Source organism: Giraffa tippelskirchi, chromosome 5 (genome assembly GCF_054371585.1).
Source record: "Giraffa tippelskirchi isolate mGirTip1 chromosome 5, T2T-mGirTip1v1.2.pri, whole genome shotgun sequence".
NCBI lineage: Eukaryota > Metazoa > Chordata > Mammalia > Artiodactyla > Giraffidae > Giraffa > Giraffa tippelskirchi.
Genome location: NC_137279.1, coordinates 1357776 through 1380382, shown reverse-complemented (window position 1 = coordinate 1380382; position 22607 = coordinate 1357776). Strand labels below are relative to the sequence as shown.

General features: G+C 59.6%; 1 protein-coding gene and 2 long non-coding RNA genes across 3 annotated transcripts in view; 1 reads left to right on the top strand and 2 right to left on the bottom strand.

Annotated features, from left to right (window-relative positions):
* IGFN1 (immunoglobulin like and fibronectin type III domain containing 1) overlaps positions 1–10120 on the top strand; it is a 30546-nt gene extending 20426 nt beyond the window's left edge. The window contains exons 16-25 of the mRNA XM_081487417.1: positions 372–671; positions 1194–1493; positions 1956–2129; positions 2832–2960; positions 4175–4477; positions 5305–5393; positions 6627–6822; positions 7593–7901; positions 8501–8827; positions 9565–10120. Of these exons, the coding sequence (XP_081343543.1) occupies positions 372–671; positions 1194–1493; positions 1956–2129; positions 2832–2960; positions 4175–4477; positions 5305–5393; positions 6627–6822; positions 7593–7901; positions 8501–8827; positions 9565–9818 (2381 nt within the window). The 3' untranslated portion in view covers positions 9819–10120. The remainder of the gene's footprint in view (positions 1–371; positions 672–1193; positions 1494–1955; positions 2130–2831; positions 2961–4174; positions 4478–5304; positions 5394–6626; positions 6823–7592; positions 7902–8500; positions 8828–9564) is intronic.
* On the bottom strand, positions 2559–3662 carry LOC145505435 (uncharacterized). Its single transcript, XR_014053039.1, has 3 exons — positions 3487–3662; positions 3216–3364; positions 2559–2865 (listed from the first exon to the last, which is right to left on the bottom strand). It is a non-coding gene; the product is annotated as an uncharacterized LOC145505435 (long non-coding RNA).
* Positions 10121–10653: 533 nt separating the features above from the next.
* LOC145505441 (uncharacterized) lies at positions 10654–16751 on the bottom strand. The gene is made up of 2 exons (XR_014053045.1): positions 16425–16751; positions 10654–14415 (listed from the first exon to the last, which is right to left on the bottom strand). It is a non-coding gene; the product is annotated as an uncharacterized LOC145505441 (long non-coding RNA).
* Positions 16752–22607: the final 5856 nt, after the last annotated feature.

The window sequence follows — 22607 nt, the reverse complement described above, 5'->3', positions numbered from 1 at the left end:
TCACCCTCCGTTGAGAGGTTGATGCTGTTGTAACAAGCAGCCGAATGGTGCCCCCTCCTCATCAGCACACCCTCGGGGTCCAGCCCCCGCGGGCCCCGGGCGCCCACGGCCCCCGCCCCCGCCTCCCGTGCCCCGTGCTCCCCCAGGCCCCCTGGGCGCCCACAGCTCCTGCCCCTGACTCCCGTGCCCTGTGCTCCCCCAGGCCCCCTGGGCGCCCACCGCCCCCGCCCCCGCCTCCCGTGCACCGTGCTCCCCCAGGCCCCCTGGGCGCCCACGGCCCCCGTCCCTGACTCCAGGGCCCCGTGCTCCCCTAGACACCCTGGGCCCCCACGGCCCCCGCCCCTGACTCCAGGGCCCCGTGTTCCCCCCAGACCCGCCGGTCATCGCTCCGGACATCACCGCGAAGCTGAGGGAGCCGCTGGTGGTCAAGGCTGGGAAGCCGGTGACCATGAAGGTCCCTTTCCAGAGCTGCCTCCCGGTCCAGGCCACCTGGAGGAAGGACGGGGCGGAGGTGGCCGGCGGCAGCGGCCGAGGTGCCCAGGTGGCCGTGGGGGATGGCTTCACACGGCTGTGCCTCCCCAGCGCCAGCAGGCAGGACCGCGGCCAGTACAGCGTCACCCTGAGGAGCCAGGGCGGCTCCACGCAGGCCGAGCTCACTCTGCAGGTCCTAGGTGCCAGCCTGGCCCTCGCCCCATCCTGGGCCCCGCCGCGCCCCCCCCCGACACTGACCCCCGCGTGCACGCTGCCTGAGACAAAACCCACCCGAGCTGGGCGCGCCCGTCCTCACACTGATTGGAAGAAGCAGCTTAGACAAGCACAGGGCGGCTCCCTGGGGCGAGACTGGCCGAGTGTCTCCTAGGGATGTCGCGGGGCCCCACCTTGAATCACGTCAGTCAGGCTCCTCGTGGTCCACGCGGAGGGCCCAGGCAGGGAGGCTCCGCTCTGTAGCCAGCAGCCACCAGGGGGGAGCGCCTGTGGCCGGAGCCCCTGCAGGCGGGGCTGGGCTCTGGCTGGTGCCTTCTGTGTCACTCCCGGGGGGTGTGCGTGTCGGGGGTGGAGACCAGGGGCCCCTTGAGGTGAAGCCCACCTAGGCCTTCCACTCCAGGCAAGCGTGTCCCCTGAGGGGGGAGTCCAGCTCCCCTGCGTCTCCCCTGACCCCCACTTCTCTTCCCGCTCCTCTCGGGGGTCCCCAGACAAGCCCCAGCCCCCGCAGGGCCCCCTGGAGGTGCAGGATGGCCACGGGGCTGGCGTGCGCCTCCGCTGGCGGCCCCCCAAGGACGACGGAGGCCGGGCCCTGGAGCACTACACGGTGGAGCGGCGACAGGCCGGCCGAAGCACGTGGCTGAAGGTGGGCGAGCCACCCTCGGACAGCACCAGCTTCACAGACGCCCACACGGAGCAGGGCAAGACGTACGCCTACCGCGTGCGGGCCGTGACCGCGGAGGGGCCCAGCGAGGCCCTGGAGTCTGAGGAGGTGCTGGTGGCACCTGAGGGTGAGAGGACGGCCTGGGACTGGGGCGGGGACACCGCCGGGCTCCGCACTGTGCCCAGAGGCTGGGGCACCAACCCGTGCCTGGGGGTCTCCAGGCCCCGAGAGACCCCAGCTTCTCTGGGACCTGGCGGCTGGATCCACGGGCAGGACATGGGGGTCTTGTCCAGCTGTGGCTCTGTGGGGCGGGGTGGATGGCAGAGCCGCTCTCCGAGGCCCAGGAGGGACTGGCATCATCCTCCTTCTGGGGCACCTCTCAGGGGCTCAGGGCTGGCTCTTGTCCCCAGGGCACGATGTCTCCCTATTTCCGTCACTCCTGTCCCCAAAATGTGGGCTGGCTCCCACCCTGGACGTCCCTGGAAGGGGCAGCGAGTGGCCTCCCCCAGGGCCCGCTCCTCCACCAGGCGCCCCCTGGGAGCTGGGACTTCGCCTGGCCCCGGCCGACCAGCACCTTCTCCGCCCGCAGCTCGGCCCGGGCCCCCGCCCCCACCATCTATCCTGTCGGCCTCCAGCCAGGGCGTCACTCTGTCCTGGGCGGCACCCCAGGGCCCCGGCAGCGCCCACATCCTCGGCTACCTGATCGAGAAGCGCAAGAAGGGAAGCAACGCCTGGGTGGCCGTGAACCAGGAGCCAGTGCCCGGTGAGTGGCCCAGGGGTGGTGGGCATCGCCCTGGCCTCCAGAGCCTCCCCGGACCCCCGGCCCGGATCCTGGGGCAGCATCAAGCCAGATCACTTAACCGTTTCTGTCTTTCCTTTGTTCGGCTGTGCTGGGTAGGGCTTTGTCTGGCTGCAGAGAGCAAGGGGCTCCTCTCTGGTCACCGTGCATGCGCATCTCACTGTGAGCTTCCTTTGCAGAGCACGGGCCCTGGGCCAGCGGGCTTCAGTAGGTGCAGTAGTTCAGAAGCGCCCCCACCCTACTGAGTTGATTCCTAGAAACTGCTTTCTGAGCCCAGAATGAACTCAGAAAAGCCCACGCCCAGGCTTGCAGGACAGTCGGGCTCAGAACGCCCGGCACGCTGTGCTCCTTGGGGCTCAGCCTCCGTGTCTCTGAAAAGAGGGCACCTTGGGCTCCGCCGCTGACAGACTCCCTTTAATCGAGGTAGGACAACAGCTCTAAGGCAGAGGGGCGCCGAGCGCTGGGGGCACCTGCCCCAGGCTCCCCTGCGAGGCAGAGGCAGAACCGCACAGGGACCCTGAGACCCTGAAGGGCGCCCTCCCGCTTGGAGAGGACCGGGCCTCCCGGACGGGGCAGCAGGGCGTGCAGAGCTGTAGGGCCAGGCCGGTCCCGTCCAGGCGTCACTGACCCCGTCGGGCAGGACTGACGTGCAGGGGCCTCCCACAGAGAAGAAGTGGACCGTGGGGGACCTGCGGCAGGGCTGGCAGTACGAGTTCCGGGTCACGGCCGTGGCCCCCTCCGGCCGGGGAGAGCCTGGACCCCCATCGGAAGCCGTCTTCGCTCGAGACCCCATGAGTAAGTGGGAACCCCCGGGGAGGGGCGGGGCGGGGCGGGGGGCCAGGTTCGGAGGTGGGAAGGCCTTGAGGGTGAGGAATAATTTAGGGAGCCATCACTGAGACCAGACAGGCCCAGGCCAGAGATGGGGGTTGGCAGAGTCCCACCCGGAACGTCCCTGGGTCAGCCCACTCCCTGGCCTGCTTCCTGCAAGCTCCCACTCCCTCGGTGAGGAGGCGTCATCCCTGTGGGGTGGGGGTCACGGGGGAGCCTCACCGTCAATTTTCCATTCACTCATCAACTACTGGGCTCTGGCATGGTCCCAGGAAGCAGGTGCGGGCTTGGGAAACTCCCGGTCTAGAGCGGCTCTGCCCTACCTGTGGTCCCAGTGCCCGGGGCAGGCAGCCGGGCGACAGGAGAGAAACCTGCCCCGCTTTGTTTAATCCACATTTCCCAAATTCAAGCACAGAATACCTTTCCCACGAAACTCCCATCAAAGCATCTCCACAGCACACGGCTGCCCTGTGCACCTCTCCTGAGCCCTTACCCTCAAGGGCCCACTGCTGACAAGCCTCGGGGGTGCAGCAAGCTCCTGGCCCCTGGGGATCGGCTGGAGGTGTCCTTCCGTGTCAGCCGGGCCCTGATGGGGGTGGCCATGGGGCCTGGAGAGACTCAAGGAGTCTGGGGGGCTACCCCCCAGGTGGTGCCCCAGGCTTGGAGGCCAAAGCCCTGGGCCACTGTGCAGCCCACAAAGCCCTTTATACACATCACAGCTCTGTTATGAAAGCCTCACGGGCAGATGGCCTGTGCTTTTACTGCCCCATCTTACAGGTAAAAAGCACAAAATATGGACTAGGTACCAAGGCAGTCTTGACCAGGAGCTTAATGCCCAGAACAGACGTGGAATTCTAGCCTTTAGGGATCCTGGAACCTAAGGACACATCAAAGAAAACACCGGCTTCGGGAATTACGGGAGGACAGTTAGGGGAAGGGGGCGGCAGGTTGGCGAGTGGGTGGAAGGAGTTGGGGGAGGCTTCCTGGAGGAGGAGAGCTGGGGTCGGTGGTGCAGATGCAGGAAGAGCCCAGAACACAGTCAGGGGTTTGGGTCCAGGCAGGGGCTTCAGCAAAGAGCTTAAGAGAAAGGAACCCCCAGCCACCCACCCAGAGAGGGTCCACCGAGGGGCCTCCCTCAGGAGAGGTGATGCCACTCCTGATACCCCGTGGTGCCCGGCCAGGACCTCCGGGGCCCGTGAGGGATCTCCAGGTCACGGACACGTCGCACACCAGCATCAGCCTGAGCTGGGCTCGGCCCGACACCCAGGACGGGGACGAGCCTCAGGGCTACGTGGTGGAGCTGCGCAGCTCGGCCAGCCCGCAGTGGAGCCCGTGCCACACAGGCAGCGTGCAGGGCACCACCTACACGGCCAAGGGGCTGCAGCCCCGGGAGGCCTACTTCCTGCGGGTGACGGCCGTGAACGACGGGGGCCCCGGCCAGCCCACTGCCCTGGGCTCGGCAGTACAGGCCATGCCCGTCTCAGGTGAGTCCCCCTCCTCCCCCAGGCCAGGGCCTTCCCGGAGCCTCTGAGCTGGTGACCATCCCCTGCCCAATTCAGAGAAGGGTCACATCCTGGGCGCCTAGCAGCAGCAGGGCCCCGGGCTAGGGAGGCCTTTCGGAAATGCATTTTCCTTACGGCTCACGCAAGTCCTACAAGGGCAGCACTCTCCCCAGATTTCAGACGAGGGCACCGAGGTCAGGGGTCAGGGGTGCGCTGCCCTGGGCCTGGCCGCTGGTGCTCAGCAGAGCCAGGGTGACCGACCCCAAGGCCCAGGCTCGCTCCAGCACTCTCTGCTACTTTCCGAGTGTGGCCCGAGAGGGCCCGGTGTCCCTCAGCTCCTGCCCGGCTCCCGTCAGAGCAGGGGGCTCCCAGGCCCCATTCCTCGGAAGCTGGACCGTCTCTCCCCGGGGGCTTTCATTGCTGGAGCAGCTGGCCTGTCTTTGGCCCAAGCTGACACTGAGCCATCCCAGTGGAGCCCAGGTGTCCGTGTGACGATAAGGGGGACGCACAGAGAAGAGCGCCGCGAGTCTGTGTCCAGAGCCCACAGCCTTGTCCTGGCCCTGCTCCCGCTCCAGGGCTCTCAGGCCACTTCCTGCCTTAAGTGGGTCGTTGTCTCATCACAAGACACAGGAGTATTTCCGTGCTGCCCCCCACGGCTCCCCTGCAGGAATCCCCTCCAGCCCCCTCTCCAGGTCCCGCAGGGCCCCCACCCCACGGGGTCTCGGCGTCCCTGGGTTGCCCTGCCCGGCTGTGACCAGGGCTGGGGCCCAAGTGCAGAGGGAGCTGACAGGCCACCCCGTGTGTTCCAGTCCGCCCCAAGTTCCGCATGGACGCCAGCATGACGGACTTGCTGACGGTCCGAGCTGGGGACACGGTCCGCGTGCCCGTCTACTTTGAGGTGAGCACACAGTGTCAGCCCTGAGGGTCTCCTTTCTTCCCTGCGAGTCGGGGACCTGGGCTTGCGGAGGAGAGGGAGGGGAGGGTCCCGCTGCAGAGACAGCCCTGTGCTGAGCGCAAGGCCGCCGCTCCGCTCTCGTCTGCCAGGCCCTCTGGTGGTGGCTCCCGGCACTGCGCCTCTAAGCCCACCCCTCCTTCACCTTGGTCTGCAAAGGGGGTCCTTGACTTCAGAAAGTGTGTGGTGTGAGCTCGCGGCCTGCCTCTAACTCAGGACGGCTTCCAGCAGCACCACCTGTGTGTGGACACGTGGCTGAGCGGCCAGGGTGGTTAGAAGCACAGGTGGCCTGCATTCAAATTCTGACCCCAGCCCGCACGAGCTGTTTGACTTTCAACACGTCTCAACCTCTGTGTTCCCATGTCCTCTGTCAAACGGGGTGAATAGGAGTAACATCTCAAAGAGTTGTTCTGAGGATTCAAGGAATCCGTACTTGAAAGCACATAAGCAATGCTGGGCAAGTGGCAAGTATCCAGGATGTGTTACCTGTTATTACTACTGTTGCTATTGCTGTTGTTAAAACCATCATCGCCTGTGTAGGAAGCTCACAGGTGGCAGAGCCAGATTCAAGCCCCAATCTCTCTCTAAATTACGTGTTCTTAACTATTAGACCACGATGATGACAGGGGTCACGATGACAAAGACGTGGAAGACACACAGTGTCTGCTGCGTCCTGGGCCCTGTTCTCTGGGCTTTCCACACATCAGTAATTTCTGGGGTTCTCAGACAAGCCCGTGAGGTCAGTCACTGTTCATGGCCCCAGGTGACTCACACCCAGTGCTGAGAGAGAAGGGCCCAGCCATCAGGCAGGGTTAGGCCCCCATACTCTCCCTGCTGGACCCCTGCAGGGACCTCCGAGTCACCGGCCCTTTGGGTCTGGGCACCAGCTGGTCAGTACTCTCCTCCCACGAGTGCTCCCCACTGCCCCTGCCCTTGCGCCCCCAGCCCCGTGAACCCAGCAGCTCGTGGCTCACGAAACGAAGCCCAGGTGTCTGTACGCGTGCGATGTGCAAGGCCCTTACCCCCTCAGCCGCCCTGCCTCACCCGCTCATTTCCCCCAGCCCCACCATGCCCACCTGTCCCCTGCCCCAGGGCCTCTCCTCGCACCCACACCTCAGCCCAGCGCGAAGCCATCCCACCCACAAAGCTCCCCTCTCACCCTCTCTCCTCCGTGTCCAGGCCGCGCCCACCCCGGAGGTGACTTGGCTGAAGGACGGCTTGCCCTTGCCTAAACGGAGCGTGGCCTCCGTCAAGGACGGCCTCACCCAGCTCCTGGTCCCGTCGGCCAGCCTCGATGACAGCGGCCTCTACACCGTGGTGCTGAGGGGCCTGCGCGGGGAGGAGGCCACCTACAGCTTCCGCCTCAGGGTGGCAGGTGAGGCCAGCCTGCCCTGGGCTGGACTCAGATGGGCCATTCCTAGGCCCTTGCTGTGCGCCCACCCAGAGGGAGAAAGCAGGAGGGACCGGGGGAGGGGGGCTTCACCGTCCTTCTGCCCCGGGTGCCTGGGGATAGCTGAGCACAGTCTTCAGGAGCCGGCTGTCCCTCCTCTGGGTCAGTGAGCAGAGACAGTCACCGCCATCCCATCGGCCCAAGGAGTGGTGGGAAGAACTGTCCGTGGTCCTCACCTGGGATGCAGGTGGTCCCCTGGCCCGGCCCCGAGGGGGTTCCTCAAACCCAGAACTAGCCACCAGCTAACGGGGCCGGCTCTGTAACTTGATCTTACGGAAGCCCCACTCTGTTCCCGTCTCCTGTGTCACTTACCAACAAGCCAGAGTGGATCCAAATGAGGCTCTTCAGAGGCTTCCCACCCTCCAGCAGGAACTGCAGGCCTGGCCCAGTTCTCTCTGGTTCCCCTGCCTGGGGAGACCGTGTCTCCAGGGCCCTGGAAGAAGAGGGGACCTGGGAAGGACTTGGGAACCCAGGCAGGATTCGGGGACCCAGGGTAGGACTCAGAGACTTAGGCAGGACTCAGGCTCTGGAGCAGTACATGGGGAGACGGGGCAGTTCTCAGGGACTCAGGTCAGGACTCAGGGACCTGGGGAAGGACCTAGGCCCTGAGCACGATCTGGGAACCTGGGCAGGACTGGGGCTCCAGGTCCAGGCAGGTGCACACGAGCCCCAGCCTGCCCGCTCTGTCCCCACAGCGTGCCCGCGGGCGCCAGGGCCCATCGTCCTGCGGGAGGGCACGCTGGGCTCGGTGACCGTCGAGTGGGAGCCGTCCCCGGACGAGGCCGAGGAGGGCGCCTCGCCGCTGCACTATGCGGTGCTGATGCGCACCTCGGCCCACGCGCCCTGGTGTCCTGCGGCCGAGCGCCTGCACAACTGCCGCTTCACCCTGGTGGGCGTCCTCCCGGGCCACGAGTACCACTTCCGCGTGGTGGCCAAGAACGAGCTGGGCGCCAGCGAGCCCTCGGACACGCGCCAGCCCTGGGTCGTCCCGCGTCAGCCGCCCGGTGAGCTCTGCGTGCAGGGCGCCAGGGGCAGGGTTGGAGGCGGGTCCCCACCCCGTCCTCAGGCTTCGCCTCTGCGGGGAGAACGAGGGCCGGGTGCCTGCGGGCTCGGGGGGCTTCTCAAGTCGGGCGATACGGTAGACAGAGGTCAGTGCTTCTCTGAAAACAGTCCTTTGCGGTCAGATAGATTCAAAACTTCAAAGCAGTCACCCTAAAAATCAGGCCCTAAAATCAGGTGTACGTTTTCACAATTTCTAAATTTCACGATTTTCTAAAATGGAAGTGTCCGAAGCTTCCACACTCAGATGCCAGCTGTGGTCATCTGTAGGTGGTCAGGTTGTGTTCAGTTTTCATTCCTTCTTTTGATTTCTTCTATGTTCCAATTTGCCCACAGTGCGTGTGTATTAGCTTGTAGTACAGAGAAAAAAAAAATCCAAAAAGTATTTTTAAAAAAGGATAAAAAAATGAGTGCAGCCGCCTCGGGGTCAAGTTTGCAGGCGAGATGTCAGGGAGCCCAGGCATGGCCCGCCTCCACCAGGAGCTTCCTGCCCACAGCTCCCCACCGCCCCTCTGGCTCTCTGACCTTCCTCTTTCCACCACAGACAAGGTCGCAGCGAGGGCCCCGAGCTACCGGGAGCCCGACCTGAGCCAGAAGCCACGATTCCTGGTGGGCCTGCGCCCCCACCTGCTGCCCCTGGGCAGCGAGTGCTGCATGACCTGCGCCGTGCAGGGCTGCCCGCGCCCCCACATCTCCTGGTTCAAGAACGACCAGAGCCTGGCCAACCACCCCACCGCGTACACCACCGACGTGATGGGCGTGTGCTCCCTGGTCATCCCCAGCGTCTCCACCACGGACGGCGGCCAGTACAAGGCGGTGGCCGAGAACACACTGGGCCAGGCGGTCAGCACCACCACGCTCATCGTTGTGGGTGAGGCTGCCCGGCACGGGCTTGAGCTGGCTCGGGGGGAGGCGGGGAGAGCCAGGGGGGCAGCCCCAGCTGCCTTCAGGGAGCCCCCTGGAAGGGTGGGCTGGGGCCAGGCCTGCAGGTTCGCAGCCTGGCTCTCTCTGACTCCCTTGCTTAACCTCTGCCTCCCGTCTTCCTGGGGCCCTGATTTGCTCATCTGTAAGACACGGTGGGCGAGATCACAGGTGAGCAGCTCTTGGTTTGAGAGGCTGCATGCCACCCACCTAAGGCGTCCCAGAACAGCCTCGCCCCTGTTCTGAATGAGAGAGAAAGCTGCCACGCACCTTCCCAAACACGCCCAGAGACAGAGTCTGAGTGCCCCCAGGCCACACGCCTCTCTCACCAGTAGTCTCCTTTTCAGTAAGGCAAAAAATATGCGTTAATAAGAAAACATTTTCCCCTGATAGCATCTTATACTTTGAAAAGCAAGAAGGAAAAGTAACTCCTAACATTCTGAATTATTCAGAATTGACTTTTGTGCAGCGATGACCCTTTCAACCCTGGGGAGGGACATCTCGAAGTGCCCAGCTCATGTGCACACTAGTGTTTGGGGACCCTAGGAGCCGGGGAAGAAGAACCTGGCCGAAACGCAGACAGCGTGTGGTGGCTGTGGCCCCCTAGCAGAGCTCCTGTGCCTGGCCCCTGCGGGGTTGCGTTGGCCTCGGGACAAACTGGGCACCCCGGTCCTCTGTGTCTTGCAGAGCCCAGCGATGAGCCCCGCCGCACCCTGGAATGGCCCTGCCCAGCCCCTCAGCTGCCGGATGGCCGCGGATCCCCGAAGCTGTACTCCTCACACCACACCGGCCTAGGGAGCCAGTCCAAGGGGGTGGAGGATGCTGGCCATGCCCAGAGCCTCAGGGGGAGGGGAGCAAGGGGGAAGCTCCTCCAGGGGGACATGGAGGCTTCGGGGAAGACAAAGAGGAAGTGGGCGTTCAGACTCCCAGCCTTGAGCTGAGTCACTGGACAGCATGGCCACGAGGCTCCGGCTTGGGAGGTTAGAAGGCAGGGGTCTGTCTGCAGGATGGAGCCCAAGTCCTCGTACCCTGGGCTGGGCTGTTAGAGGGAGGGCGGAAAGAGCTGGGTCTGTGTGCCCACATTGAGGGGAAAGCGAGGGGTCAGAGGACCTGGGCGGGGCCGGGGCTGGAGAGCATGTGTGTGTGTGTGTGTGTGTGTGTGTGTGTGTGTGTGCGCTCACAGTAGGGGGAGATGCTTTCTGTATGCTGTTTCTTCATTAAAACACTGGCTAACACAGGCAAACCATCTGCAAATGAATTTGGGGTCTGCATGCTGGGGAGAGATTGATTTCCCGTGCAGAGTCTGTGCTGGGCTCTGGGGCGGGGGTGGGGGGTGGTGGTGATGGGGGGGCGGTTTCTGGCTGGAGGGAAGAGTTGGGTTGGAACTGGGCTCTTCTGCGGTCAGTTCCCAGGGTGTGAAAGCTGAGCCTGTCCTGAGGGTCTGCGTGATGGAGAGACCTCCCTGAGCCCCAGTCCGTGTCTCCTGCCCGCCTCTGTCCGACCAAATCCTGTGCAAATCCTGGGGATCCTAGGTCCCCAGCCAGGGATGGAATTCGGGCCTCTTGGCAGTGAGAGCGAGGGTCCTAACCACTGGACAGCCAGGGAACTCCCTAATAAATGAAACAACTTTTTAAAAAATAGAGCAAATAGCTTTAAAAATTTTTTTAAGCTTTGAATAACTTCGAAGCAAACAGTGAAGGGCAGGAACCAGTGAATTATAGCACATGCTTTTCAACAGGAAAACCAAATTCAAAGACTGTCTTTTTGAAATGGTTAATAATACTGACAAACTTCTGTTATGATTTAATCAAGTGAAACTGAAACAAGCAATGGCAAGAATAAACATTAGGAATGAAGGAGAGAGCATATCAGATTCAGCAGAGACAAAAAGTACTATTCACCGTGATGCTTAGACATTTGAAGATTTCAGCAGAATGTGTGAATTCCTAGATAAAACCATTGACCAAAACAGACTCAAGGAGAGACAGAAAACCTGAGTAGTCCTATACCGTTGAAGAAATTTAATTGGTTGCTAAGCATTTTCCCACGAAGAAAAGAGCCCAGAAGTCTGATAGGTGGAAATGTTTCAGGAACATTTGCAATCTTAACAATCCTCCCCAGAGACTAGAAAAAGAAGGGGTTTTTTCACCTTATTAAATAAGATTAGTCTAATCTGATGCCAGAACCACAAGGACAGTTGCTGTTGTTCAGTTGCTAAGTCACATCCAACTCTTTCACCCATGGACTGCAGCCCGCCAGGCTCCTTTGTTCATGGGATTTCCTAGGCAAGAATATTGGAGTGGGCTGCCATTTCTTTCTCCAGGGGATCTTCTCGACCTAGGGATCAAACCCGAGTCTCCAGTGTCTCCTGCATTGGCAGGCAGATTCTTTACCACTGAGTCCCCAGGGAAGCCCATCATTTAGAATAGCAACAAGTAGAATACCTAGGAATAGATCTAATAAAATACGCACAGTGGAGAAATTATAAAACTTTCTTGAAGGAAATTTTAAATGGCATAAGTAAATGGACAGACTACATCACTTGCTAGAAAGGTAATATTACAAAGACATCAATCAGCTGTCCCCAAATGCATTTATAGATTCAGTGCATTTTCAATAAAAATTCCAACAGGGATTTTCACACAAATTGACAAAGTGATTCTAAAATTTATGTGGGTGAACAAAGAGTCAAGAAAAAAATCAGAAAATTCCTGAAGAAGAGTAAAAAAGAAAGGAGGAAGTTTGCCCTATCAAATATCAAGGCTTGTCATCACCATAGTAACTAGAGCAGTGTGGTTTGGGTGTATCAGGAGATACACGGAAGACTAGGAAGAATAAATCCAGTCCTGTTTGGAAACTTGATTCATGACACAGTGGGTATCACAGATCAGCAGGAAGGGATGAAGTGTTTAGTGTGCTGTTCCAGGACAACTGGTCAACCAAGTGAGACTGAGTCCCCACCTTAATCTAAACATGAAAATGAATTCCAGGTGTATTAAAAATTTATATGTAAGTGGCAAAACTAAATCTTAGGAAGTGCTAGAATAGGAAAATACTTTATTACTTCGAGGTAGGGAAGGTTTTCATAAGATTCCAAAAGGAAAGCCATAAAAGAAAAAAAATAATTTGTATAAAAATTAAACACATTTTGTCAAAAGTCAACAAAGAACATGAAAGAATAAGCCACAGAACAGACACGAGATCTGCTTCCCAGTCACATCAGTGAGGCTGTCCGTGATTCTATGGACACGAGGGCTACGAAGACCCCCTCAGGGGCTTCCCAGGTGACTCAGTGGTAAAGAACCCACCTGCCAATGCGGGAGACATGGGTTCAGTGCCTGGGCTGGGAAAATACCACGTGCTGTGGAGCAGCAAAGCTTGTGCCTCGCAGCTCCTGAGCCTGCGCTCTGGAGCCCATGAGCCACGGTTACTGGCGCCCTCACACCCGAGAGCCCGTGCTCAGCAACAAGAGAAGCCGCCACAATGAGAGGCCTGAGCGCTGCCACTGGAGAGGAGCCCGCACGGCAGCGGAGACCCAGCCGAGCCGAAAATGAATAAATAAAATTACTTTTTTAAAAGACGCCTTCAAATCAATGAGAAAAAGAGAAACATCTCAAGAGAAACGTGAGCAGAAGACACAAACAGACCTTCCCAAGAAGAGGTAACACAGCTGCTGCTGCTGCTGCTGCTTAGTCCGTCAGTCGTGTCCGACTCTGTGCGACCCCATAGACGGCAGCCCTCCAGGCTCCCCCGTCCCTGGGATTCTCCAGGCAAGAATACTGGAGTGGGTTGCCATTTCCTCCTCCAGTGCATGACAGTGAAAAGTGAAAGTGAAGTCGCTCAGTCGTGTCCGACTCTCCGCGACCCCATGGGCTGCAGCCTACCAGGCTCCTCCGTCCATGGGGTTTCCCAGGCACAGCTACTGGTTCAGAAATACGTGGAAAAATGTTCAACCTCATGTGTAACCCTAAACTCTAAACCCTAATTTGTAATATTTAGATCACAGCTGTATAACACATCACCTTTATCCGACTGGCGAAAATTAATGGCCTGCCCCATTTCTGGTGACTGGGGGACTCTAGCCCACAGCTGGTAGGGGTGTGAAAGGGAGAAAGTCCACCGTTACCTGAGCAGGTGGAGCATGGCAATCACATGGGTGAGGGTCTCCAGAGAAACAGAACCAAGAGGTTACATACGGATGGATAGGAAGAGGCTTACCCTGAGGGGTTGGGGAGGCTGGTTGTGGAGGCCGTCTGCAGGCTGGAGGCCCAGGGGAGTGGGGTGTGCTCCAGCCCAGACCTGAAGTCCCGGGAGCTGGACCCCGGGAGTCAACAGTGTGCGTCCTGGTGTGACTGCAATGGCCCAGGAGCCTGCAGCCTGATGACTGAGAGCGGGATGTGGAGGCCCAGCTAGGACACAGAGCTGACTCACCCACCTCTGCCTCCCTGTTCCGTTCAGACCTCCCTGGTGAGAACCGTCTGCACTGTTTGCAGATTTCAATGCCAGTGTCTTCTGGAAACAACCTCACAGACACACCTGAAGCCACGTTTCACCAGCCATCAGGGCCTCCCTCATCCCAGCCAACTCACACATAAAATGGACCATCCCAGGAAGGATACCTTCTGACCCGGCAATTCCACCCTCAGGTGTACAATCAAGACAAGAAATGTTCGTATGGGTGCCTTGGGGAAAAGATTTCACAGCAGCACTGTGACTGTTACAAGAGCCACAGACTGGAAACAGCCCAATATCCACATCAGTAGAGTATGGATAGGAAAAGAAACAGAATGTTGTTGTTCCGTCTCTAAGGTCCGATTCTTTTCAACCCCATGGACTGCAGCACACCGGGCCTCCCTGTCCATCACTATCTTCCAGAGTTCGCTCAAACTCATGTCCATCGAGTCGATGATGTCATCCAACCATCTCATCCTCTGTCGTCCCCTTCTCCTCCTGCCCTCAATCTTTCCCAGCTTCAGGGTCTTTTCCAGTGAGTTGGTCTTCACATAAGGAGGCCAAAGTGTCACTGGAGCTTCAGCTTCAGCATCAGTCCTTCCAATGAATATTCAGGACTGATTTCCTTTAGGATTGACTGGTTTGAATCCTTGCAGTCCAAGGGACTCTCAAGAGTCTTCTCCAGCAGCGCAGTTCAAAAGCATCAGTTCTTGAGTGCTTGGCCTTCTTCATGGTCCAACTTTTCCATCTCTTCACTGGAAAAACCTTTACTAATCAACATGAATTTATCTCAAAAACAACTTGATCAAAAGAAACAAATGACGTATACGTACACACACGTGTCCATCCATTTTACATCTGAGTCAACACCAGGGACACTAAACATGCTGCTGTTTAAGGATGTGCACAGATGTCGGTGATTAATTAACACAGGCGTCAGCTAGTGGTTACCCCCGGGGTGGGGGGTGGAGCTGGCTAGAGAAAAAGGAAAAAATTGAAGCTCGGCTAAGGGGAGGCCTTCAGGGAACCTACCGAGATCTTGTTCTTTCATTTGTGTAAGTATCATGAAGTTTTCTGTTTATCATTCTTTAAAACAGAAAAAATACTTTTTGTACACTCGTGTGTAACTGTTACATAAAACACTTGAATAGAATTCCTCTCTTTCTCTGAACACACATACACAAATCCCCTCATTTCCCCCCTTCCTCTCCCGATTCACTTTAAGGGATTTTTATATGTAAAATATCTTACTCAAAAGAGAGGTATTGAATGCATGAATTCAGGTCACAAACACTGCAGATTTATTCAACTGAGTTTCGTATCTTCGGTTCCAAATTTTAAAGCGGGGGAGATGTTTCCCATGTCTGTCTCTTAAGCTACATGATGTTGCCTTTTATTTGTACATCATTTCCAAAGTACAGGAAAGGAGTTCTCACTTCTCTATGCATTGAGTCATAGAAGATAAGATAGGATTGCTGGGGGCCGTCGGCAGTGGTGAGAGGAAATGAAAAAACACAAAACAATGGTAACTTCATCCCGGTCAGTGCACTTGGGGCGGACACCTGCCCTCGGAGCCCACGTGCGCTAGCCTCTGCCCAGCGGCTCCCGGTGTCCCTTAGCCCCGCCCCTCCTCGCCGGACACGCCCACGCCTCCCTCTCTCATTGGCTGCGAAAACATGGCGGCAGCCCACCAGCGACAATGAACTGTGACTTGGGACTACCACCTGGGTTCCATCCCTGGGTCGGGAAGATCCCCTGGAGAAGGGAAAGGCTACCCACTCCAGTATGCTTGGGCTTCCTTTGTGGCTCGGCTGGTAAAGAATCCACATGCAATGCGGGAGACCTAGGTTCGATCCCTGGGTTGGGAAGATCCCGTGGAGAACGGAAAGGCTACCCACTCCAGTATTCTGGCCTGGAGAATTCCATGGACTATGTGGTCCATGGGGTCCCAAAGAGTGGGACACGACTGAGCGACTCTCACTTTCACCTTTCTGAAGTCCTTGGAACCTCCTGCTGAGAACAGCGGTGAGCCCGCAGGGGTGGTGTGGGAGTGGAAGATGGGACTCCTGGGTCTTAGAATGAGTTGGGGGACAGCTCAGGTTGCAACTGGGAGAGCCCACACTTGCGCGGGCTCTCACTTGGCTTAAGGTTCTGCTCTTGCTACCTTGAAATTCATAATCATTTTTAAACAAGAGGCTTCACATTTTCAGTTCCCTGGGGCTCGTACATTATGTCCCGTTCCGGGCTGAGGGTAGTTCCCAAACTTCAATACATGTCAAAATTACTCTGAGGGCCCATCACTAATATTAACACTGATAGGAATAATCCTGTGATGTTGGCTGTGATAATAAATGGCAGGAGTTTGGCATTTCTCAACAGGAAAGAGACACTCTGTCTTGGGTTAGAGGGCCATGTGTGGCCTGGGCCTCCTGGAGTAGGAGCTGACCGAGCTTCAGGGGACACAGCTCTGGCCATGGGGGTGACCAAGGTACTGGTCGTGGTCTCTCCCAAGACGCTGGTGCAGCTGCTCCAGGCCCAGGAGGGGCTGCTTGGCCCAGGGCTGGAGCAGACCCAGGCATCAGGCTCCTGCCTGGAGTGTCCTGTCCGGTCCCTGGCCACCAGCCTCTGGGAGATGCTGCAGACCCGGGGGAGAGGACTGTGGGAGGCCCAGGAGGCTGGAGCCAAGCCTGGGCATCGTGGTCCATGAATCTCAGAGGCAGAGAGGCCAGGGCGGCAGCTCTCCCAGGCTCTGCAACTGCAGTGACAGGACCCGGGGCGGTGGGGGCGGGATGAAGGAGAGTGTGGCATCCCCAAGCAGTGGCCCCAGGGCACAGCAGGTAGAGGACATCTGGCTGCCCACCAGGGGACCTTGGGCACCTCACCCAACCACCTGAGTTTCGGACTTCCATCAAACCAGCCGGCACTGTGGTCCTGCCCGCCTCCGGGGTCCTGAGCGAGAAGGCACTCTGAGCCCTGCTGGTGCCATTCTCGGCTCCTGGACCAGCCTCCTTCACTCCAGCTGGTGGGACAGAGGGGACCAGAGGTCTGGCTCTCCTGCTCCCTGCAGTGGAGGGGGAGGGGTCACCATCTCTCACCTGCAGCATGAGGCCCATTCCAGACACTTGACGAAGACACAAGGGCGCCCAAGAAGCTGAGGCCGGGCCCCCAGCCCATGGACATCATCTGGTGTGACTTCCTGTAGGGACCAACAAGGCCCAGAGAGGGAGAGCGCCTTGCTCAGAGCCCACGGCCACTTAGGGCAGAGCCAGCTTAAATCCTAACTCCCAGTTTACTGTTCTCTTCACTGTCCCCCCAACCGCCCGGGGAGGGCTCGTCCCAGGCTGCAGGCGCCTGGGGCTCCGCCGGCTCCCCCTGCCCAGGGAGCTCTGGGTGTGCTGCGGGTGCCCTCCCATCCCAGCACTGTTGTTTACTGGAAGTGCAGCCTTGAGCAAGTTACTCAGTGTCCTTCAGCCCAGGCCTTGATTGGCACCGAGGAGGTGATCACAGACCCTCCCCCAGACTCCCCACCCTGTGCTCACACCAGTGGGTCAGGCTGTGAGCCAGGAGCGGCTGGAGAAGGAGGAGGAGGCGAGCAGGCAGTGTGGTCAGGCAGTGTGGTCAGGCAGTGTGCGGGCCGGGAGCCTCCCCCACGGCCCAGAGGGCATCCGGGGGAGGGCGTGGGCGGGGCGGGGCTGGGGGGACATCGGGGAAGCCCCCAGTTCAGTTCAGTCCTCAGACCCCCTGGACTGCAGCACGCCAGGCTTCCCTGTCCATCAGCAGCTCCTGGAGTTTACTCAAACTCATGTCCATCGAGTCCATGCTGCCATCCAACCAGCTCATCCTCTGTCGTCCCCTTCTCCTCCTGCCCCCAATCCTTCCCAGCATCAGGGTCTTTTCCAATGAGTCACTTCTTCCCATCAGGTGGCCAAAGGATTGGAGTTTCAGCTTCAGCATCAGTCCTTCCGATGAATATTCAGGACTGATTTCCTTGAGGATGGACTGGTTGGATCTCCTTGCAGTCCAAGGGATTCTCAAGAGTCTTCTCCAACACCACAGTTCAAAAGCATCAATTCTTCAGCATTCAGCTTTCTTTATTGTCCAACTCTCACATCCATACATGACTACAGGAAAAACCATAACTTTGAGTGGATGGACCTTTGTCGGCAAAGTAATGTCTCTGCTTTTCAATATGCTGTCTAGGCTGGTCATAGCTTTTCTTCCAAGGAACAAGCATCTTTTAATTTCATGGCTACAGTCACTATCTGCAGTGATTTTGTAGCCCCCCAAAATAAAGTCTGTCACTGTTTCCATTGTTTCCCCATCCATTTGCCATGAACTGATGGGACTGGATGCCAGGATCTTAGTTTTCTGAATGCTGAGTTTTACCAACTTTTTCACTCTCCTCTTTCACTTTCATCAAGAGGCTCTTTTTTGATGAAAGTTCTTCTTTGCTTTCTGCCATAAGGGTGGTGTCATCTGTGTATCTGAGGTTATTGATATTTCTCCCGGCAATCTTGATTCCAGCTTGTGCTTCATCCAGCCCAGCGTTTCTCATGATGTACTCTGCATATAAGTTAAATAAGCAGGGTGACAATATACAGCCTTGACATACTCCTTTACCGATTTGGAAGCAGTCTGCTATTCCATGTCCAGTTCTAACTGTTGCTTCCTGATCTGCACACAGATTTCTCAGGAGGCAGGTCAGGTGGTCTGGTATTCCCATCTCTTGAAGAATTTTCCAATTTGTTGTGATCCACACAGTCAAAGGCTTTGGCATAGTAGTCAATAAAGCAGAAGTAGATGTTTTTGTAATATTCTCTGGCTTTTTCGATGATCCAGCGGATGTTGGCAATTTGATCTCTGGTTCCTCTGCCTTTTCTAAATCCCGCGTGAACATCTGGAAGTTCATGGTTCATGTACTATTGAAGCCTGGCTTGGAGCATTTTGAGCATCACTTTACTAGCGTGTGAGATGAGTGCAATTGTGCGGTAGCTTGAGCATTCTTTGGCATTGCCATTTTGGGGGATTGGAATGAAAACTGACCTTTTCCAGTCCTGTGGCCACTGATGAGTTTTCCAAATTTGCTGGCATACTGAGTGCAGCACTTTCATAGCATCATCTTTTAGGACTGGAAATAGCTCAGCTGGAATTCCATCACTTCCACTAGCTTTGCTCGTAGTGATGCTTCCTAAGGCCCACTTCTCATTCCAGGATGTCTGGCTCTAGGTGAGTGATCACACCATCATGGTTATCTGGGTCATGAAGATCTTATTTGTATAGTTTTTCTGTGTATTCTTGCCACCTCTTCTAAATATCTTCTGCTTCTGTTAGGTCCATACCTAACCCTAGCACCCTCCTGAGTCCCAGGCCTGGTGGCATGCCATCCCAGAGGTGACCACCAGGTGGTGCCACAGGCTTTGCAGCGGGACCAGCAAACCGACCCTTCAGTAAAGCAGGCTGCATGGGGGCGGGGCGGGCGTCTGGAGCTGGGATCACCGGGTGGGCACCAGCAGGTCCTCCCTCCCCTCGCCGGGGTCCTCTGGGAGACCTTCATGCTGCACCAGGAGCCCTGTCCCCAGCGTGGCCGAGGGGTGTCTCCCCCAGCACCCCCCCCCGCCATCCTCAGCCTGGGGTCTTCAGTGTCGGGGCTCGGGCACTGGGTGTCACCAGGAGGGGCTTCCCAGGGATGGTCAGGAGGCAAGCCCCTGAGGTCTGGGTGTCCTTCACGGCCTGTGGGGGTGGGTGGTGGGCAGGGCCCGCAGGACCCTGCCGGATGCCATGTTCTCTCTGGCCCTGCCTCCCGGACCCGCTTAGGTGTCCTCAGCACCTTCCTCCCAGGCCTCAGGAAGACCGGCAGACCCGTCCCTTCTCCCCCGGCCGCAAGCCGGGGTCTGCCCGATGGTCAGGGAGTGCTGCCCAGGGCCTTGCCAGCGTGGAGCCCCCAGGGCCTGGCTCAGTGGCCCGGGCAGGACTGCAGACTGGCCCGTCGAGGATAGAGCATGGCCTTGGCCAAGGAGAGTGGACAGGGAGCTGACAGAGGACACCATGGCAGGCATGTGCCAAAGCTCAGACGGGACACCCTCCCTGGCGGTGGGGGCCCCTCTCGTCCAGCCAAGCCCACCTCAGCCAGGAGCAAGCGGGTGGGTGGCCAGAGGACAGGGCATGGGCGGAGGACAGCCTGCTTCTCTGTCTCCTGGGAAGTGATGACTGTGATGTAGGGGCAGGCTGGGCACAGGCGCCGGGAGGGTGACCCCTGGGCAGGCATGCGCTTTTTCTCAGCACCTCTCAGGACAGCGACCTTCTCACCCACCTGAGGCTGCGGCCGGCCAGCGCCAGCCTCCCCTGGGGGTGACTGTCCTGCCCAGCACAGCCCCAGACCTACAGCTAGGGTGGAGCTGGGCCAGCCTGCACCCCACCCCTGGCCATCCACTGCGGGGCTCTCCTTCCCGGCGTGGACCCCCAGCCCTGTTGTCTGCCCTCACGCCCTCCTCCTGGGGGATCCGGGACGCCCTCCCAGCTCAGGGCCAGCTGCTGGGGGACGTGGGAGTCCTTGCTAGATGGGAGCCCAACCTGTGCCGCCCCTGGAGCTGAGCCCCAGCTCACAGGTCAGCCAGGTGCCCACGGGTCTGTGGTCTCGGGGAGCCTGTAGCCGGCGCTGAGCGCCACCGCCATCCCCTGTCCTGTTCCACCTCTGCAGCTGTCCCAGGACAGCGAGCTGGAATGAATGACCGTGTGTGATTGCGCCCCAGGGAGCTGGTGGGCAGGGCAGGAGGGGGTGGGGGGGCAGGTGAGCCCCTCCCACCGTTCCTGGGTTTTCGGGGGAAGGAGGCCCCGTGCCGCTGAGCTTTCCGTTTTCAAACTCCTTCCTGAGAGGTGTTTTTTTGTTTTTAAATGATTAGGGAGTTGGTCCATGTTGGCCCGGCAGCATCTCAGGCACCGCCAAGCTCCCCGTCAGCCCCTGGGCGGGGCCTGCCTGAGCCCCTCTTCCTTCTCTGGCAGGACACTGCTGGTCTCCCCCCGCAGTGGGGCGGTCAGGCCACGTCCTGGCGGGGAGGCGGGGAGGCGGGGAGGCGGGAGTGGGTTTGGTCCCGGAGGTGGGATGAGGCGCTCCCACTGTTCCAGGTGGCGGGGGTGCGGCTCTGTCGATCCCTGGGGACTGTGGCCAGTGGACCCGCCCGCCCCCCGGGCCGGCCTCGCCCAGGGAGCTGCCACCCCAGAGCCTCCTCTTCCAGATATAGGCAAGACCGCCCGGCCCCACCAGGAGGCCAGGCCCAGGGTGTGGGCCCCGGACTCCCAGGAAAAGCGCACTGGGTACGCACGACGCCGGCTGGAGGCCCTCCCCGCCCCCGGGCCTGGGGCGGCTCTCGGGGTGGGGGCTGGCGCGGCACCTGCCCCCTCCACCCCCCGCCCGCCTGCGTCAGGGGAGCTGCCCGAGCTTGCACCCGCTTCCCAAGCGCTGAGACGCAGCTCCCAGCCTGCCTCCCCAAGCCGCCGGCAGCTCACGCCCTGTGATCTGGGTGCTCCCAGCCCTTCTCCGCGGGGACCGTGACTGCCCCCTCCCTCCTGGGCGACAGTGGACCGGCCCTGTCCGCGGGAGGAGGGCGGCGGGCGGTAGACGCAGGGAGATGAGGCCGCGGGCAGGCAGAGCCTCCTGGGACTCAGGAGGACCCTGCCCGCCCCGCAGGTGGGGCTGAGGATCAGAAAGAGGCAAGAGCATGCGGCCTGGGCGGGTGAGGCCGCGAGGCTCTGAGCCCAGCGCGGCCTGGGCGGGGCGGGGTCTCATGGGCACGTCACTCAACTGCGCATCCGCCCAGGCATCGGGATTGCGAGCCGCATCCCACCGCCGGCGCTGGCCTATCTCCCCCTTCCCCCGCTGCTCCAGCTGCCAGTTTGTGTGTGCAAAGCCTTTTCTAACGGCCTTGCCCTCCTGGACACAGGGCCCCTCAGAGTGTCCGCAGTGGAGGGTCCCTGGGTGCCCCGGCCGTGCCCCTAGCCCAGTTTGGGGACTTCGCTGAGCTCGCAGGGTCCAGGCTGAGTCCACTCATGCCTCTGAGCTCTCCGCTTGTCCAGGTGTGGTGCCCGCCGGGGCCCCAGGAAGCTGGGCACTGGGGGCTGGTGCTCTGCCCCTCGGGTCCTGACAGCCAAGGGTGAGTCTGAGCTGCCCGGGAGGCCGGCTCCCACCCTGGCCTGGGGAGGGGCAGTGGGGCGCGGCCTGGTGTTGGCAGCTGCCTGCTGCAAGCCTGGCCCGAGCCCCCTGTAGTCACGAGAGCCTCAGCCTCAGCACCCAGCCGGCATCTCGCTGTGTGTGACGGCACCTCCGTGTCCCAGTCCATCAGGCGAGGGGCTATAAATGCGAGACTTTAACATTTAGGGGCCCCAGAAGTCTCCTTCCAAACAGCAGTATTTGAGGACCTCCCAGGTGGTCCAGTGGCTAAGACTCCACACTCCCAGTGCTAGGGGCCCCGGGTTTGATCCCTGGTCAGAGAACTAGATCCCACAGCCACAGCTAGAGAGTCCACATGCTGCAACGAAATATCCCCCGTGCTGCAGCCAAGACCCAGCACAGCCAGATGAGCAAATGAGTATTCAAATAACAGTTTTTGAAACCTTAATACCAAAAGCGGATACAGAGTGGGCACCACCAGGAACATCCCTCCTCTGTGCCCAGGTCCAGGGGCCCAAGGGGCTCCGTGGGTTCCAAGAGACCCACTTTGAGGACCTGACACTGGGCCTGGTCCAGAGAGGGGTGTGGTCAGGGCACCGGGGACACCCCTTCACTGTGAAGGGGGCTGGCAGGAGGCCCTCACGGGACGGCCTTCTAGCAGGAGGGACCGGAGGAAGTGACCAGGCCCTGAGCAAGGATGTCTGGCGCCCTCGTATGCGTCTCACGCCCTATAAGGGGTGTCCCTGCCAGTTGTACGGATGAGGAGGGGGCCCTGCCAGGACCCACAGCTGCCCCGGGGAGGGGGCCGGGTTGAGGTGAGGAGTGGGCAGCAGGGGAGAGCGCGAGCTCAGTGGGCGTCTCTGCTGGGCTGGGAGTTCCCATCACCCAACAGCCCCTCACATGAGGTGGGCAGGGCAATGTGTGCTGGCCGAAGGGGGGCCCTCACCATGAAGTGTGGCTCTGCCCTCCAGGATCCCAAGCCCGGCCGGCTGCCCAACGGGCAAGACCAGGCAGGAGGCCATGGCCTCTCAGGCCTCCCCAGGGGCAGGGGTTCTGGCTCCTCCCAGGGGAGCGCCAGGCCTGGGCCGGGGTGTCTGCTCCCCTCCGAGGTGGG